The sequence below is a fragment of the Taudactylus pleione genome, unplaced genomic scaffold (assembly GCF_031769625.1).
Source record: "Taudactylus pleione unplaced genomic scaffold, aTauple2 ptg000442l, whole genome shotgun sequence".
Lineage (NCBI taxonomy): Eukaryota > Metazoa > Chordata > Amphibia > Anura > Myobatrachidae > Taudactylus > Taudactylus pleione.
This window is the reverse complement of record NW_028284844.1, coordinates 8,003,624-8,019,478: the sequence shown is the minus strand read 5'-3', so window position 1 is coordinate 8,019,478 and position 15,855 is coordinate 8,003,624. Positions and strand designations below refer to the sequence as shown.

The window sequence follows — 15,855 nt, the reverse complement described above, 5'->3', positions numbered from 1 at the left end:
TTGCAGAGCGACCATTCCCTCATATAATTTCTCCCTTTCCAAACCTGTTCTTGTCATCACCGTAAGATCATCAGGAATTGATAGTGATAATGGGGGAGGGCCATTTTATAAGCCAGCTCATATAAGAATATTTGGGGTGGGCTGGGCTGGGCTGGGCTGGGCTGGGCTGGGCTCAGACACCCATTCGCCAATTTGTGCACCTCTATGTATATTGCACAGCACCACATACAGGTGGAGCAGACCCTTTTGCACTCTCTGCAGTTATCCTTTCATGAAATGGTACAAGCCTTCAACCATTAGTCTTCAACTGGAAAGGTTTGATAATAACCAGCTATGTGTAATTGGTGAACCCTAGTAAAGAAAACAAGACACACAGTCACATAGGCTTCTCCATCTGGACATAGTACAGCTAATTCGAAGTTATTGTCAATGCAATAGGATTATGCCGGCCCCCGAAATATTGTGTGCACATCCAACATTAAGCTACCAATCAAATCATCAAAGACTAGTGACATGGCGTAAGCCTTTTGTGCCTCATGCCGCAGAGTGGTCACGAATATATCCCGCATTGATCGGTGAAATATTGGTGTAGCCCAGTTGCCTCCAGTGGCAGGGGTGCAGAGATTACAGTGGCCAATAGCCGTCGCACTTTGTACAACGGCGATAGTCCTACCCCTGCCAAACTTCCCTGTGTATGTGCTGGCCCCAAAGAGCAAAGGGGCCACAGGAGAATGGAGGGCATCCCCCAACCCCTGTCAAATTTTACTGTGGGGCTCCGTGATGTCACCTTATCCCCCTGGTTATCTGCACATGGCTATTTACTAAGACTTACAACTTCCGCTCTTATCCTGTGCCAGCCATTTTCCTTTGGGACAGTCTGTGATGCGAATGATTTGGACCATATCGCCTTTATTCACCGGAAGCGTGTACTTTTCAGGCTTAAACCCATCCAGAATCATTGCTGTATAGATTGCATTTTCCTGTCCAGAGATCTGAAAACATTCAATGATCAGCAGAGGTGGAGGGCACTGAGTAACGTAAATGTATGTGCGGGTGTGTTTGCTGTTACCTATCGAAATTTTAAATATTGCAGAAATAAGTGATCTCTGTCACACCGGAAATATCCCACCCCCCTCCCCCCAATCAGAGAGATGCAATAGCACTAGTCCTGTGGGCCATAGGTGGAAACAGTAACCCCTTCATACATTTGTACCAACAGGCATTTATAGTAAAAGATGCAGGGCAGCAACTTCTAACAATACATCAGCATTCCTGCTAGGGTTGGCCATTGACCATCGAAGGTTTAGCAACCATTGATGGTCAAGGCTGATGGTGAGAGTTTTCCCGTATTATACAGTATACTATGGGGAAACTTTCGCACCGTTGGACGCCGTAAAGTTTGGACAGTCCCAATTTCAGGAGTGTATACAGCCATCACAACTGGTAGAAATTGTCCTGGTCTGCATTTGGGAGGTAGGTCTCATTCAATGCTGCTTTGCATAGCAAAGGTGATTGTGGGGAATAATCACGCCCCCTCCGTACCACAGGCACGCCCATCTTCACGATTTGTAGTTCACAAGTTGCTCCTTCAGATAGTATCAGAAACTTTAATTCGTGAACACAATTTAAATTTATACAGACAGAAGAAAAAGTACCAAATACCTGGAATTCTTTAAGAAGCCCATTTTCACCGTTTCTAGTCTTTGTCTTCTTGGTGTACGTTTCTCTCCTTGCACCTGATCGAATCTCCGTCTCAGACTCGCCAGCGCTAAGAAATACAACATGAAATAGGTCCCGTCAGAGGCAACATAACAACAAGACACTTATCACAATAGTGTAACATGGCAAAGATGTATCAAGGATTGGAGAGAGATAAAAGGACCAACCAAGCAACTTCTGGCATTTTTCAAACACAGCTTGAATACTGCTTGGTTGGTCCTCTATCTCTCTCCAAACCTTGATACATATCCCCCTATGTCTCTAAAATCTTAATCACCTCAGAAATCTACAAATCTAAAACAAAGAATAAAAATTGTGAAATTGGTTATGTAATATTGCAAATGTAAAATTAACATAAAATCTGACTTTTCTATATTCTTCACACACAAGATACCTTTTTCACAATATATCCAGGCATGCTGGCTTCAGAATCCCGACGGTAAGTGTTAGGGGGGAGGGTTAGGGTTAGGCTGCTGGGGGCAGAATGGCTAGGATTAGGTTTCGGGAAAGGTGGGTTAGAGGTTAGAGGTTAGGACACTTTCCTAATTGTGTCAGGATCTTGACTGTCAGGACGCTGCTGTCGGTATTCTGACCACACCGGCATCCCATACCCAACCCATAACCGGATGGCCATGAACAAACCAATGAGTGCTGGCTGTGCCTTTAATAACTACTCTTACCTGTGATACCCTTCAGAGACAGAAGAGGTAAAGCTGGGGTAAGTACCCATCACTGTGCTGGATGACCTGAAAAAAAAATTTGAGGGTTTGGAAGGTTTTAATAACCTATTTACTACTACGTCAAAGATTGTTTTATTATATATGTAACGCCACATTTGAGTAACCGTGATTGGCAGAGTGTAGACTAATACAAACACAGGTAATAAGAAGGGATACAAACTGAGGACAGGATTCTTTTTAAAAGTCTTAGAGATGAAACGCGATGGGGTTGAACCACCGGTTACCGGAAACATTGGATTATCGCTGTTCCCAGTGGCGCCACTGGCTCCCCCCATCTACAGAGAACCAAGGCTGCAAGTCTACCGAGTGTCCAGCCTGACAATTGCACACAGACAGGCCCAAGCCGCAGCCCTGCTTACACCTGCAGACAGAAAGCGGAGGAGAGCGGGAGACTACAAGGCAGCAGTTGAAAGCAGGGGTGAGCAACTAGCAGCCATCCAGCTGTTATTGAACTACACATCCCAGCATGCCTTGCAACAGTTTTAGCATGGCCAAATACCAAAGCTGTAGCAGAGCATGCTGGGATGTGTAGTTTTACAACAGCTGTGGGGGGGGGTCGCTTATTAGTGATTCTGCTTCCCTGCACCGAAAAAGCAGGTACCCTTTTACCAAAAGGTTTATAAAACAGTGGTGGTGTGAGAGGTGGAGCTGCAGCACAGTCCAAAATGCAAATAGTGGAGCCACACCAACTGTCACCCCAAACGCTGCCAAACAATGCCGGCTGGGACTCACTGGCAGTTGGTGTGACTCCCCTATTTGAATTTTGGACTGCGTTACAGCTGGGTATGGATCAAAAGATCTACAGTAATAAAAAAAAATAAAAAAATATTAGGGGCGGGACCAAATTACAATTCATGAAGAATCGCGCCATTAAGCCCCGAGCCCCTGCATGGAGAACCTCAGATCGCTGCCGAAATTCTCCCCATTCTGCCCACTTCACTAGGAAGTGGGTAGGAATGCGGGAGAATTGCCTACTCTACCAGGAGTGCGGGGGGTTACCCGAAAAATTGGGAGCCTCCCCCGACTTCCGGGAGAGTAGGCATGTATGGTGCAGGAGCATTCGCCATCTTCAGATAGCATATGCTCCCTCTCCGAGCTTGCAACCCGCATAGGGAAGGAGTCCCGTGTTGCGAAGAGGGATCCTTTCGAATCCCTCTGCCCGTCGGGCTCCTTTTCACCAGACGTCAGGGCACTGGTGCGCACTAGTGTCACTGCTCAGTGAAAAAATTCACTACTCCAAAAGGAGCAGTGAAGCAACTCGCAGGGACAGCCGATTTTTGGATCAGCTGTCTCCGCACCGGAGCAATGATGAATTGCTCCGGCGTCCGCAGCGAGTTAGAATGTTAATTATCAGTCATAGCCCGATAATTATCATGAATAGACCCCTTAGAATAATAATTAATATTATTAATAATAATACTAAAACAAAAACAAAAAAAAAGCTCTCTGAAATTGGCCCATGTTGGTAAGAGACCCTTACCCAAGTTCTTTGTCGGCCTCAGAAACCTGAGGAAGAGAGAAAAGGTATTAGCATTTGCGTACAGTAGATATGGCAGTGAAGTAGAGGCTCAGAATGTGGACAGACAGGAAAGCCTTGTGGGACAAGAACCTAAAGCCTAAAGTGAATTTATGGGCACAAGGAAGGAGAAATGTTTTTTACTGACAAGGTAAACTGGCTGCATATTTGTACAGTTAACTTAAACCTTGACGGTAACAGGAGATTAGTGCAGAAATATTGACATACTAATTGTTCTGCCTGTACAGCCAAACACAAAAGGTCGTAATATACCGTGACCTTAAATATTTGTCTAGAAAAAGATCAAACTATCGCTGCATTTAGACATGTAAAAAGAGGCGACCAAACCAGCGCCAGCAGGAAGTACAGCTGTTCGTATGACGAGTGGCGCTCAATAGAGAATAAGTATAGGAACAGCACTAAAGTGGTTATGAAGTTATAATAAATACATTGACATAAAAGCGGCTTGATTGATAAAAAGAGATGCTATTTATTATATCATAATCTAACAAAATAAATGTCACACTAAACACAGTTGATGAATATAAGACATCTAAGAAACAGTCAGTTAAAATGGCATATATTGGAAGAACCCCTACTGAAAGGGTTACACGGGGTCACTATAAGGACTGTCACTGTAATTGTCATAGGCAGTTCTTTAGGTGCAGGGCCGGCTCTTGGGGTGTTCGACCAGTGCGGTCGAACAGGGGCACCACCCCATAGAGGACGCACCCCTCCCAAACATCCCGATTTCAGTGGGACAGCACTGTCCCGCTGTTCCACCCGTGGGCCGAAGTGGCCGGCGGGTGTTCTGGTCGGGAGGTTGGGTACCCCCCCCGCCGCAGCTGTGCAGTGGTGCAGGACCCCGGAGTCTGAATGGATGCTGCCAGCGGCATCCATTCAGTGCCAAGAGAGGGCTGGGGGAAGTGACAACAGTGTATTACTATTACATCTACTTTAATGCAATCTAACTTTAAAAGGAGACTAACCTTCGCTCTCTAGCCAGTCTCCCATCCCCATGTTGAAAACAGGGGCTAGGTATCTTACCCCAGGGTCTGCCACATGAAGACTAACTACACAAGGAGAGTGGGTGCATCCATATATCTATCTGTATCTATCCATCCATCTACTCTGGAACCATCAACTGGAAAGCTACTTAGGGGGGGGGGGAGATGTATCAGACCTTCTGAGGAGGACACTTAGAAGTGGTTCCCATAGCAACCAATCAACTTCTAGTTATCAAATATAAAATAGATTGTATAATATGGTAACTAGAAGCTGATGAATGTTTGACACCTAGTGTAGGGGGAGATGCATCAAACGTTAGAGATATATAAAGTGGAAAAGTTAACTATAGCAACTAATCATCATCTGTCATTTTATAGACTAGATAAATGAAAGTTAGAAGCCGAGTGGTTGCCATGGGCAACTTCTCCACTTAATCTCTCTCAAAGGTTTTAACCATCTCCCCTCTAGAGAGAGACATGGAAGCACTCTCTTGTTCCACGCCATGAGCACAATGGGGTTAAGGAGAGTTCCCCTATAAGTGCTACAGTTTCTCTTGCTCAACAAATCAGCATCGATCATCTCCACCTATAATAATGATATGTAGCAATTGTATAGAGAACAGGCAAAGTGCTTTTACATCAAAGACTTGTATTGATACCGCAGGTACAGGGTCAAACGTACCTCATAATAACTGTATTCTGTATGATCTGGGTCAGACAAAGTACCTACAATAAATAATAATTATTGTATCAGAAGGACGATAAAGACAGGTCACAGATGAAAGCAGAGCAGAGTATACAGTAGAAGTCTAGGAATTGATATATGTAACCTGCGCTACAATATTGTATTTGCCCTATATTTTTTTTTCTTGGTGGTGTGGCTCCACCCCTACAGTACTCGGGTCCGGCCTCGCTCTCTACGGCCCTGGTACTATAATGAGGGAGTACTCTCAGTGCTGCACCTGTAGGCGAATCATTTAATGGGGTGAAACAGGGGTGGCCAACCAGACAGGGGCAAAGAGCCAAAAAATCTGTAGTCAAGTTAAAGAGCAGAAATCATGCGCGCGCCTAGCGGTCACACGGCAGCCATTTTTGTGCCCACGCCTTTGGTATGACGTTTGTAGGAGCATGACCTTGTGTCACACCCCCAATATTAGTCACGCTGGGCGCGAACCTGGCACATTGAAAAAACACAAATTACATAATCTTCCCAATATAAAACCTTTGCATGAAAGCCAAGAATCTATATGGGCACGCCAGGCCCAAGCTTTGTACAAAATGGCGCCCACTCAGGCAGCACCTCCGCTGCCACACAGCTCTTACTTTGTTAAGGCAGTGCCTCCCACCGCATGCTCCTTGTGGCTGCCGCTAACTCCGCCTGGCTTTATGCAACGTGACGACGTGACATGCGCCTCCCAGATACAAGTGGAGCCTGCTCTGAACAGCTGCGCGTCTGTCAGAGGAGGCCGGCTGCCAGTGTCGGGAGCAGTGCCGGATGCGGGAGCCTTGCAGCTTCGCAACAAAGAAAAAGCCGCGGGTTGGTCACCAAGGGCCGGTAACAGAATTCCTGGCGGCGAGAGAGATGGCGAGAAAGAGAGAGAGGGCGCGTGAGAGGGCGAGGGAGAGATGTGCCGGAGTTGGGTGCAGGGGGATGCAGCCCAGTAGGAGGAGCACCAGCCCCTGCGTGACCCGGTATTTGACTTGGGGGAGGGTGAAAGTTTTACTAGGTGCTGCTGCCCCGTGTTTTTTTCTGGTGCTGGGAGGGAGGGGGTTAGGTTTAGGCACCCCCAGGGGATCTTAGGGTTAGGCACCACCAGGGGAGGGTTACGGTTGGGGGGGCAGAATGGTAGAGTTAGCTGGGATTTCATACCAAACCCCTTGTGACAAGCTACATTTATTGGAAACAGAAAATCAACGTATGATTCTTGCACAGTATCCATACTGGTGGCATGTGGGTATACATGCTGATCCTTTATGTAGACCTCTGTGTTATGGTACAAAGGGGTCTTTTGTGGATATAGCTCCAATTAAGAAGGGGGTGTCTGTCCTAACGTGTGATCGCCAGGTGAACTTAGACGCCCACCAGCCTGGAGTAAACATGCCCACTTTCAGACGTCATCTTCAGGAAGTGTATGAAAACATTGGTACCATCGGGCGACATCGAACCAGCACGCAGTGCTTGAGGTAGACCCAAGGCTACCGCAAGCACTGCGAACACCACTGTGTGTGAAACAGCTCAGTGACTAGCGCTCTGGAAGTATGCAGAGAGCGATCGTCTCCTGAACGCAGTGAGTGGTTCTCGCACGCTCACTGCGGCTTATACGCATGCGCTGTTTGTAACAATCGGCCGGCTGTGAGTGAACGCAGCCTAGCGAACGGGTCTGAATCGGGCCCCGAGATATGAGTGATCTGTAAAATTGTCCTTATTCTTCATTGCACATCCTGAATCTTTGCCTGAGGAAGAAACACTCTGACACTGGTTGTCGAAGAGAAGACCCCAAAATAACAACCTCTGAGATGGAATTAAATTTAATTTTGGAAAATTGATGATCCAGCTGAATCTCTGGAGCATGCCTTAGGTACTCTGAAGAGGCTGTTGCAATAGGGCTATTGAGGCTGCCCATAGCAACAAATCATCCAGATAAGCGAACACATTTATCCCCCCACTCCTGAGTAGGGATATCATGTGTGCCATAACCTTTGTAAAGACTGGGAGCAGTGGCCAAACTGAATGGCACAGTCTGAAACTGAAAATGCTGATGCCCCACTGCAAACCGCAGAAGATGCTGATGAGCCCTCAATATTAGGTATGTGGGAGGTAGGCATCCTTGATATCTATGGAAACCAGAGACTCCTCTTCCTCCATGGCCTTATTGACTCCATCTTGATTTTTTTTAAATGGAGAAGCATTTAACCCCCTGAGGTTGAGAATGTGACAAAAAGACCAGTTTGGTTTGTCTACCAAGAAAAGACGGGAGTAGAACCCCAGGCCTTGCTGTAGTAGCAGAACCGGCATAACTACTCCAGAATCGGAAAGTGCCTCCTTTCTGCAACCATCCACAGGGAGCAGGGCCATCTCTTCCATTGGGCTTGTTGGGCAGTTGCTCAAGGTCCGAAAGCTTGTAGGGGCCCACCAACCGACCCCCTTGCATCCGTGGCCAGTTGGTAAATTTGTGATATTTTTATAAGACTACCGCCGATGCACTGTATTCCGATCTAACACCCCCCCCCATGAAGAGTACTCACCTCAGTCCCAGTTTCACTTCATCCGCCGGTTTCAGACCAGTCAGACAGAGTCTCTCTGCATGTGTGGGAGGTCTGATGGGCATGCAGGAAGGTTTAATTTTATTGACCATTTACATTTTTTTCCGTGAATGGGTGGGTAGGGACCCCAGTGCATTGCTTTGCCCAGGACCCACACTGCTGTTAAGACAACCCTGACAGGGAGAGGAGTAGAACAGAATCTTTTTGGAACATGACCCTCCAAATCCACAATGTAATGCCTAGTTACTATCTAACTTACCCAGAAATCTGGATCGGATTGAATCAGAGTAAGCGACCTCCCACCAGAGGACGGGTCCCAGTCCTTTGCCATTCATGTGGATTGACCTGGTGTCTTAGCAGCAGGGCAACTGGTGCTGGGGACAGCACGTCCCCTGAAGGTCCCTCTCTGAGGAACCCTAGGAACACCTCGGAAAGCCTGAGAGCTTCCTCTGCCTTGAGTCCGAAAGTAACAAATCCTAGGAGATTTTGTTTTAGGTGTAGTTACAGGATGGTAAGGATTTTTTCCTCGTGACCTGGGAAATAATTTTAGTTAATTCTGGACCAAACAAAGAACCTCCTTCAAAGGGCAATGCCTCTAAAGCATGCCTGGATTCTATGTCTGCCTTCCATGTTTTAAGCCATAGCAAACGCCTGGCGAAAATGGCCAAAGCGGAAATAGAAGACATTACCTGAATAGTATCTATTAAAGCATCACCTATATAGTGGAGAGTCTGGCTTCACCCATCGATGAAGCAATTGGTTTTGCAGTGGACGGGCATGAAATCTGGCAAATGAAGTCACCATTTTTCCCAGTATCTGCCCTGTAGGTTAGAGCTTACAAAATCTGATCAGCTAAAGAGTTAGCTTCAGACACATCCCCTGATTGCAATCCAGTAATCATCTGGTTCATCCAGGGATTTATAGCCTTTATCACCCAGGCGCTGGCAGAATTGGGCGCAGCGAGACTTCTGACACAGTGAATAAAGATTTAAGTACAGCCTCATTCTTTCTATCCATAGGATCTTTAGGAGTTACTGTGTAGTGGGAAAATGAGCTGACGGCTGTATAAGCACAAAGCTATATAAGTGGCCTAATTTGTTTTCATTGGTTAGAGGTTAGGAACCTGTTGCTAGGTAGATAATTTGGTTCATTGGTATTGATTGGTCAAAAGATTTGGCCTATGAGTAGGGTTTGGGGCATAAACCTTTGAAGGGGCTATTTAAGGAGAGATTTGAATTTGGTACAGCCTCTTTCAGTCTAGAAGTGCCACCCACCCGCCCAAAGCTTTTAAAGTTGTTTGTCTTAGTAACCTTTAAGTAAAGTTAAGCAGAGCCAGAAGGTGGGAAGGTGCTACAAGCCAGTGGCCACATGTGGCATAAGTGGTCGTTTGAAAGACGGCGGGTGTGTCCTACCTCTGTGGTAGGACAGCGGGCGTTTCCTTACAGAGCGTCCATACTGTGCTATAGTAAAGGGTGGTGAGTCCTGAACAGTGCAGGTTATGCCATTATAGAGGGGGGGCATTTTAGTATTCCCCCAATTTTTTTTAAGAGAGTCAATTAGCTAGATCTGGTTCTTGGTAGCGTCTTTCTTTGCCACCCTTATTGAATTAAAATTAATTACAATTCATAAATAAAAAACATTGATCTTTAAACCAATGCAGTGGTGTCATTGTCGTTATTTCTAGTGTTAAGTTAGCTTAATGGTTTGTATCCAAGTGTTAATTGCAATAAATTAATGGACACCTTATAACAGCATTCCTGGCCAAACTAGCAATGGAAGTATCCGCCATGGGTGGAATTTCCCAAAGCTTGGTATCCTGTCTGAAAATGGATAAAGACACTTAAATGTGAAAATCCTGGGAAAACGGATACAGGTTTCTTCTTACGTTTAAAGAAAGAAACTGAACTAGTCTCTGGAATAGCGGTTTCCTGTAGATGCAATGTTATCCTGACCACATATATCAACTTAGAAACTCCAGATTCAGAATCGGAGTCGCCCTCCCATTTTCAGGTGTCTTCCCAGTTATAATCCTATTCCCCTTCTTCCTGGGAAGAGGTAGCTGAACCCTCTTCCTCAGGAAAATCCACTGAGGAACGGCCTGAACATCTCATAGCGACTGTGGCCCCTGCAGACGATATCATTTTATTTAGGGACTTTGCCATCTGAGCGAGACATCATCCCATATTCTGGGCCCATCTGGGCTCTACTGAGGGATCAGACAGTAGGAGCTTGAGCACAGGGTATCATATCATTGGCCTGAGAGTGACGTAATTCACCTATGGCCTCAACCATAGACCTGGCCCAATCAGGCATCACTGGCTGTTCAGCCGAACCTCCCGGTAATGAAACCCCCTGTGAACGACCAGCACAAAGCGACCCATACTTTTTGGCAATTTTTTCTCACCTTTTTATCCAATTATGAACATTGACTGATCCCTGCTTTTTTAGAACCCTTGTCTGGCTTATCCATACTGAGAAAAAAAGACAAGTCTAACCAATACAGATAGCTACCTAAATTCCCACGGAAAAATTGTAGCACTGATTGAATGGCAAAAACCAAGGAGAGGCTAATTAACACTCTATTCATCCATCTGTTAAATGCAAAAAAAATAAAAACATGGGCTCTTAAAAGTCCAAACTCTAAGCAAAAAAAACAAATCTTATATACCCCTGTATATTACTACCTAAATTCCTGAGAAAAAGTACAGTAAGAGGTGCTTATATAACTATAAGCCCAGAAAACAGTAATAATCCTAGTTAACTGCTTCTCTTTTTAGCATCCATCTCCCAGTATCTGCTGTAAGCTCTACCACACAGAACTTCAGCCGCTCTTATCAGATTGCTGCATGGATTTCCAGCCGCGTGAGCTGCTGAAAGCAAAATACCTGGGGGAGGAGTGTTCACTGATTAATCTTAAGCTCCGGCGTTCCCACGAAGATGTCACCCACTGCACGACCACATGTGCAACGACGCTGCGTCCTGGAACCCTTCAAGCCTCTCTCTCCCCCCAAAGCCGGCAGCATGTTGCTGCTCTGTAATCCCTCCAGCGGTCCATCAAGGAAACAGTCGGGGACTGAAAACGGCGTGGTGCTGTAGAAGCCTCAGGGAGGTGTGAGACATGCCAGCTCTACAGTGCATTGCGAGTAATAACAAACCTGGCCAACCTGCTCAAAAGCAGTGTGCCGGGGAGCGGTAAGTAATGGCAATAAGGTCTTTATACATTCTGTAACAAGCTTACCTTCTCTTTGCCAGCGGCCCCCTCAGATGTGTGTCTGGCATGGAGAGAGGCCACTCTGTTAGCGCTTGTCGCCTGTTGCCAGGAACTAAACACCCAAACCAAACTTCAAAATAAAGTAATAAAACCAAACTAAAAGCTAGGACCTAGCCAGTGCCTTACTCCAAGGGCATTCGGTATGAAAGACCGGCTGACGCATGGCCGGCAGTTCGATTCCCGGCAGCGTCAGCCCGACAGATGCAGAGATTCCGGCAGCAACAGCCCGACAGCGCTGGAAATCCAGATCGTCCCTCGTTAAGTACAAACGAACCTAACCCTCCTAACCCTAACCCTCCTTAGGGGTGCCTAACCTCCCCCCCTGTGCCTAAACCTAAACCCCCCTTCCCCGCTGCCTAAACCTAAGTCCCCCGGGGGGGTGCCTAACCTCCCCCCGGGGGTGCCTAACCCTAACCCTCCCTCCCCCTAGCCTAACCCTAACCCTCCCAGGGGATGCCTAACCCTAAGTCCCTCCCCGGTACCCTAAACCTAACCCTCCCCTCCCCCGTGGCTGTCCTCTCGCGGCGCCCGGCATCCCTTCGATCGGGATGCCGGGAGCTGGTCTCCCGGCGTTGGAAAAATGATAGGCATCTTGATTTAGATGCCTGTCATTTAACCCTCGCTGGGTTAAAGCAATCGCGAAGCTGGCTGTCGGGCTTAAGTCAGACGGTTTCCCGATTGAATCCCCTCCAAGGCACTAAAAACAAGACTGAGCTTAAGATGAAAGGGGAGGGGTTATATAGGGGGTGGGAGCCAGTTTTCAATTAGCTAGTGTCCGACTCTACACCTCACTACACATAACCCAGAAGCAATGGCATCTCCCAGATGGAAAAAAACAAAGAAACCTACGTGTCAACATTTTTTGTGTCAACCATTTCAGTGCCGACCTTTTGACCCTGTCAACCTTCTCTATCAGTCTGTCTTGATCAAGGTCAACCTTTTGTGTGTCAACCCTTTGTCGCTGTTGAATTATTGACTGTCTATCTAGAAATTGTCAACCTTTTTAATGTAGATTGACTGGAACCCAGTCTTCGGATATTATGAACCAGTCTGCTATTAATTACATTTTCAAAAAGTAATTATGAAAAACTGTTGAAGAATATTTAAAAAGCTAAAAGCAAAAACGTCAGGGCACCACAAGAGGTGAAAATGTAATTTGGGGGATTTTTGTATTTGCATGCTAGTGAAACACTATGAAATGAGCTTGTGCATCGTACATTCCCCAGGCAGCACAGACTGATTTTCTTTGAGCTGCAAATCTTGCACCAAATAATAAATCAAACTCTCTACGCCCAGGTGTGTCAGGGTGGGCGCCCTGTGTCCCCTATGGAATCGAAGAAAAGGATTTAACAGGTAAGCACGTAATCACAACTATTGGACAGTTACACAAATTGGTAAAATGTGGGACTTACTGGCTTCCTCAAGTTCGTAAAGATTCTCCTTTTCGCTTACTTTCAGAACGCCCGCGTACAATTCCGAATCCATTTCCTGCAAGCTGAGACAGGCATAAAAAAATAAAATGTAATTTAGACTTTAAAGGTTAAATTTTTAAATGCACCTCACGTTGCAATGCTTTCTTCATGTGTATACTATTGTGTATAACGTCAATGGTGGGAAATTAATTGCGACTCTGATCGAGAGCAAATGCTGAGAGCTGAGAAAGCACAGATTTCTGCTCGCGCCCTCCTGAGGTGGTGAGCAGACATCATCGAAAACACTTGATTTTGGATGCCCAAACTGTTGTTTGGGCACGCTAACCAGGACTTCAGATGGGTTTAGCTGCTTTACGCGGCTAAACCAAGTCTATTTGGGCTTGACATGAGCGGAAAGGCATGTGTGCTCAAAATCAATTGATATCGCCCCTCCGATATCCCCTCACTTTAGATGGTAGATCGGCCGCGATAAAACAATTGAATTCCGCCCATATATAGTTTTCTACTGCAATGCATTACTGTGATGGCCTTAATGGATGGCCCTCAAGAACTAGGGAGAGAATACAGTGATCAGGTCAAGGCAGAGTCATGAGAATAGGGGGGGAGGGATTTACCTTACAGTTTGGAGCCACTACCCTTTTTTTAAGGTTATAGGGGCCTAGTCATCAAAACATAATTATAACATGTGATAATTATGGTTTGAACTCACTGCGAGTTCAAACACAGTTTAGGAGGTATTCATAATGCCTCCTTCTAAACTATCACCTCCGAAAAACTGCTGTTTCTACAAAGTGGTTTTTCGGAAGTGTGAAACTTTTCACTTCCACATTCTTGAAGACAGGCTGCAGACTTCACTGCCCCACCCCCCACGCGGGTGTACGATCTGACCTCCCCCCCCTCCTTTTCCTGGCTCACATGTCTGCAGTTCCCCGGAGTTCGGCTCCGTGGCCCGGCAGTGCAGACACAGCAGGGAGGGTTCTGAATAGATCCCTGTGCTGTGGCTGCCTCGTAAATCCACACAGGCTGCCGTGTAAACAGCAGCCTGTAGAGGTTATTGCGGGCGTAACACCATCCAGTTCCTAGGTTAGGGGCACCCCCAGGAGGGCTAGGTTTAGGGTGCGGAGAGGGGGGGGGGGTTAGGTTTAGGCACCCCTGGGGGAAGGTTAGGTACTTGGGGGGGGGGGGGGGAGGTTAGGGTTAGTCACCCCTAAGGGAGGGTTAGGGGGAGGAAAAGGTTAGGGATAGATTAGATACTTACCCTGTCGGGATCTAGTCCTTTCTAGCTTCCAGTGTCAGTATTACATCCGCCAGGCTTACGTCCGGCGGGATATAATACAGGTTCCGCAGTAAGGGTAGGCAGGGGAGGCAGAGCCTCCCTTGTCACACTCCTAAGAAGATATTTATAACTTATGAACATCTTTGTTTATTGTAATCATTTTTATAGTTAACTCTCACCGGCTCTGTGGAGCTCCCTGGGACTACAAAGAGAAGAGAAATGAGGCAGCAACAGCTCAGCCTTGCTTCTACATAGTCAGACACTGCTTGCAGTGCTGGGGGCGGGGCCACACCACAGGCAGTAAAGCTGTACAGAAAGAGCTAATCAAAGCATGCCTCAGCGTATGGGGGGCGTGCCTTAAGCACTGATTGACACCTTGGATGTGTCATGTGACCAGGAAGTGCACTGCAGTGTTTAGAGATCGGAGCTCAGTCAGGTAGGAGAATCAATGGACACTGAAGCTTAGTGTAGGGAGGGGATAGTTACAGTGAGTAGGGGGTGAGACAGGCTCCCAGCACTCAGACCCATCTCCAGGTGTGCCTCCCCAGCCATTGACCTTACCACATGTCACTGGTTACAATGCATATGATGCAATGCAGTGTTTATACGGCCTTTTCTTTTTGCATGTAGTGAACAAATACTGGGCAGCTTTGTTTTTACACTGACATTTAGAATTAAGCTAGGACACACCCCTTGCCAACTATAAATCTCTCTACACATTTTAGATGGGCCCCACCTGCAGTGCAGCATGGTTTTACCAAGGTGCAAATTGCTCTGTTTGTGTTTTTTATTTGCCTATTCATAATCTGGTCCAAAGAGTGGAAACATCAGCAATGGGCTTAGGAGGGTTAATATTGTACTGAGCACAGTGATTATAATAAAGATCAGTGTTTGAAGAGGGCAACTCCCCCCAATACCACCATAACTACACACTCACTATATAGGGGATGGGGGAGATGTATTAAACCTTTGAGAAAGATAAAATGGAGAAGTTGCCCACAGCTTCTGTCATTTCAAAGACTGCTAGACAAAGGAGAGAAGCCGATTGGCTGCTTTGGGCAACTTCTCAATTTTATCTCACTCCATGGGCCCGATTTACTACAATCCGCATATCAAATGCGGTTGTAATGTGATATTTTCGCCTAAATTCGCATTGCGCCGCTGACTCACCGAATACCTCCCCCCGCGACCCCCCACTCCCTTACACTTACCTTGGTGATCTGGTGAAGTCGTCCCTCTGGGGCTCCAGTCAGCTGGTCTCCCAGCTCCTGAACGGTTCCCCCGGGCAGCTGCTCTGTGCAGCAGCTGACGAGGGTCACATTGCAGGAGCCCGGAGACCAGCTGCCCCAGGGGACCTCACCGGAGCACTGGTCTACGGTCCCCGGAAACAAGAAAGAGATATTTTTTTTGGAATCATTTTTATTTTCCGATAATCAGCTTGTTATCTATTCAGACTATACAGCTGATCACAGGAGCTGGCTCCAAGCTTTGCTCTGCCTGTCAGTCGGGGGACCAGGGGGAAAGCCCTGAGAACGCCATCTGAAGGTAACGTTATCACAGGGCTTTCACACTTATTGTTTTACAATTTATTTTTAGTAAATCTCAGGCAGATCACATTTCCCCATTACA

The 15,855-nt window shown here is 46.6% G+C and overlaps 1 protein-coding gene across 2 annotated transcripts in view; it reads right to left on the bottom strand.

The window, feature by feature from the left end:
* Positions 1-15,855, bottom strand: part of FYB2 (FYN binding protein 2) — an 85,643-nt gene that overhangs the window by 31,283 nt on the left and 38,505 nt on the right. For both annotated transcript variants that reach the window (XM_088447887.1, XM_088447886.1), the window contains exons 7-12: positions 12,930-13,012; positions 5,665-5,708; positions 3,940-3,965; positions 2,400-2,465; positions 1,663-1,768; positions 833-992 (exon numbers count right to left, since the gene is read on the bottom strand). In XM_088447887.1, the coding sequence (XP_088304013.1) occupies positions 833-992; positions 1,663-1,768; positions 2,400-2,465; positions 3,940-3,965; positions 5,665-5,708; positions 12,930-13,012 (485 nt within the window). The remainder of the gene's footprint in view (positions 1-832; positions 993-1,662; positions 1,769-2,399; positions 2,466-3,939; positions 3,966-5,664; positions 5,709-12,929; positions 13,013-15,855) is intronic.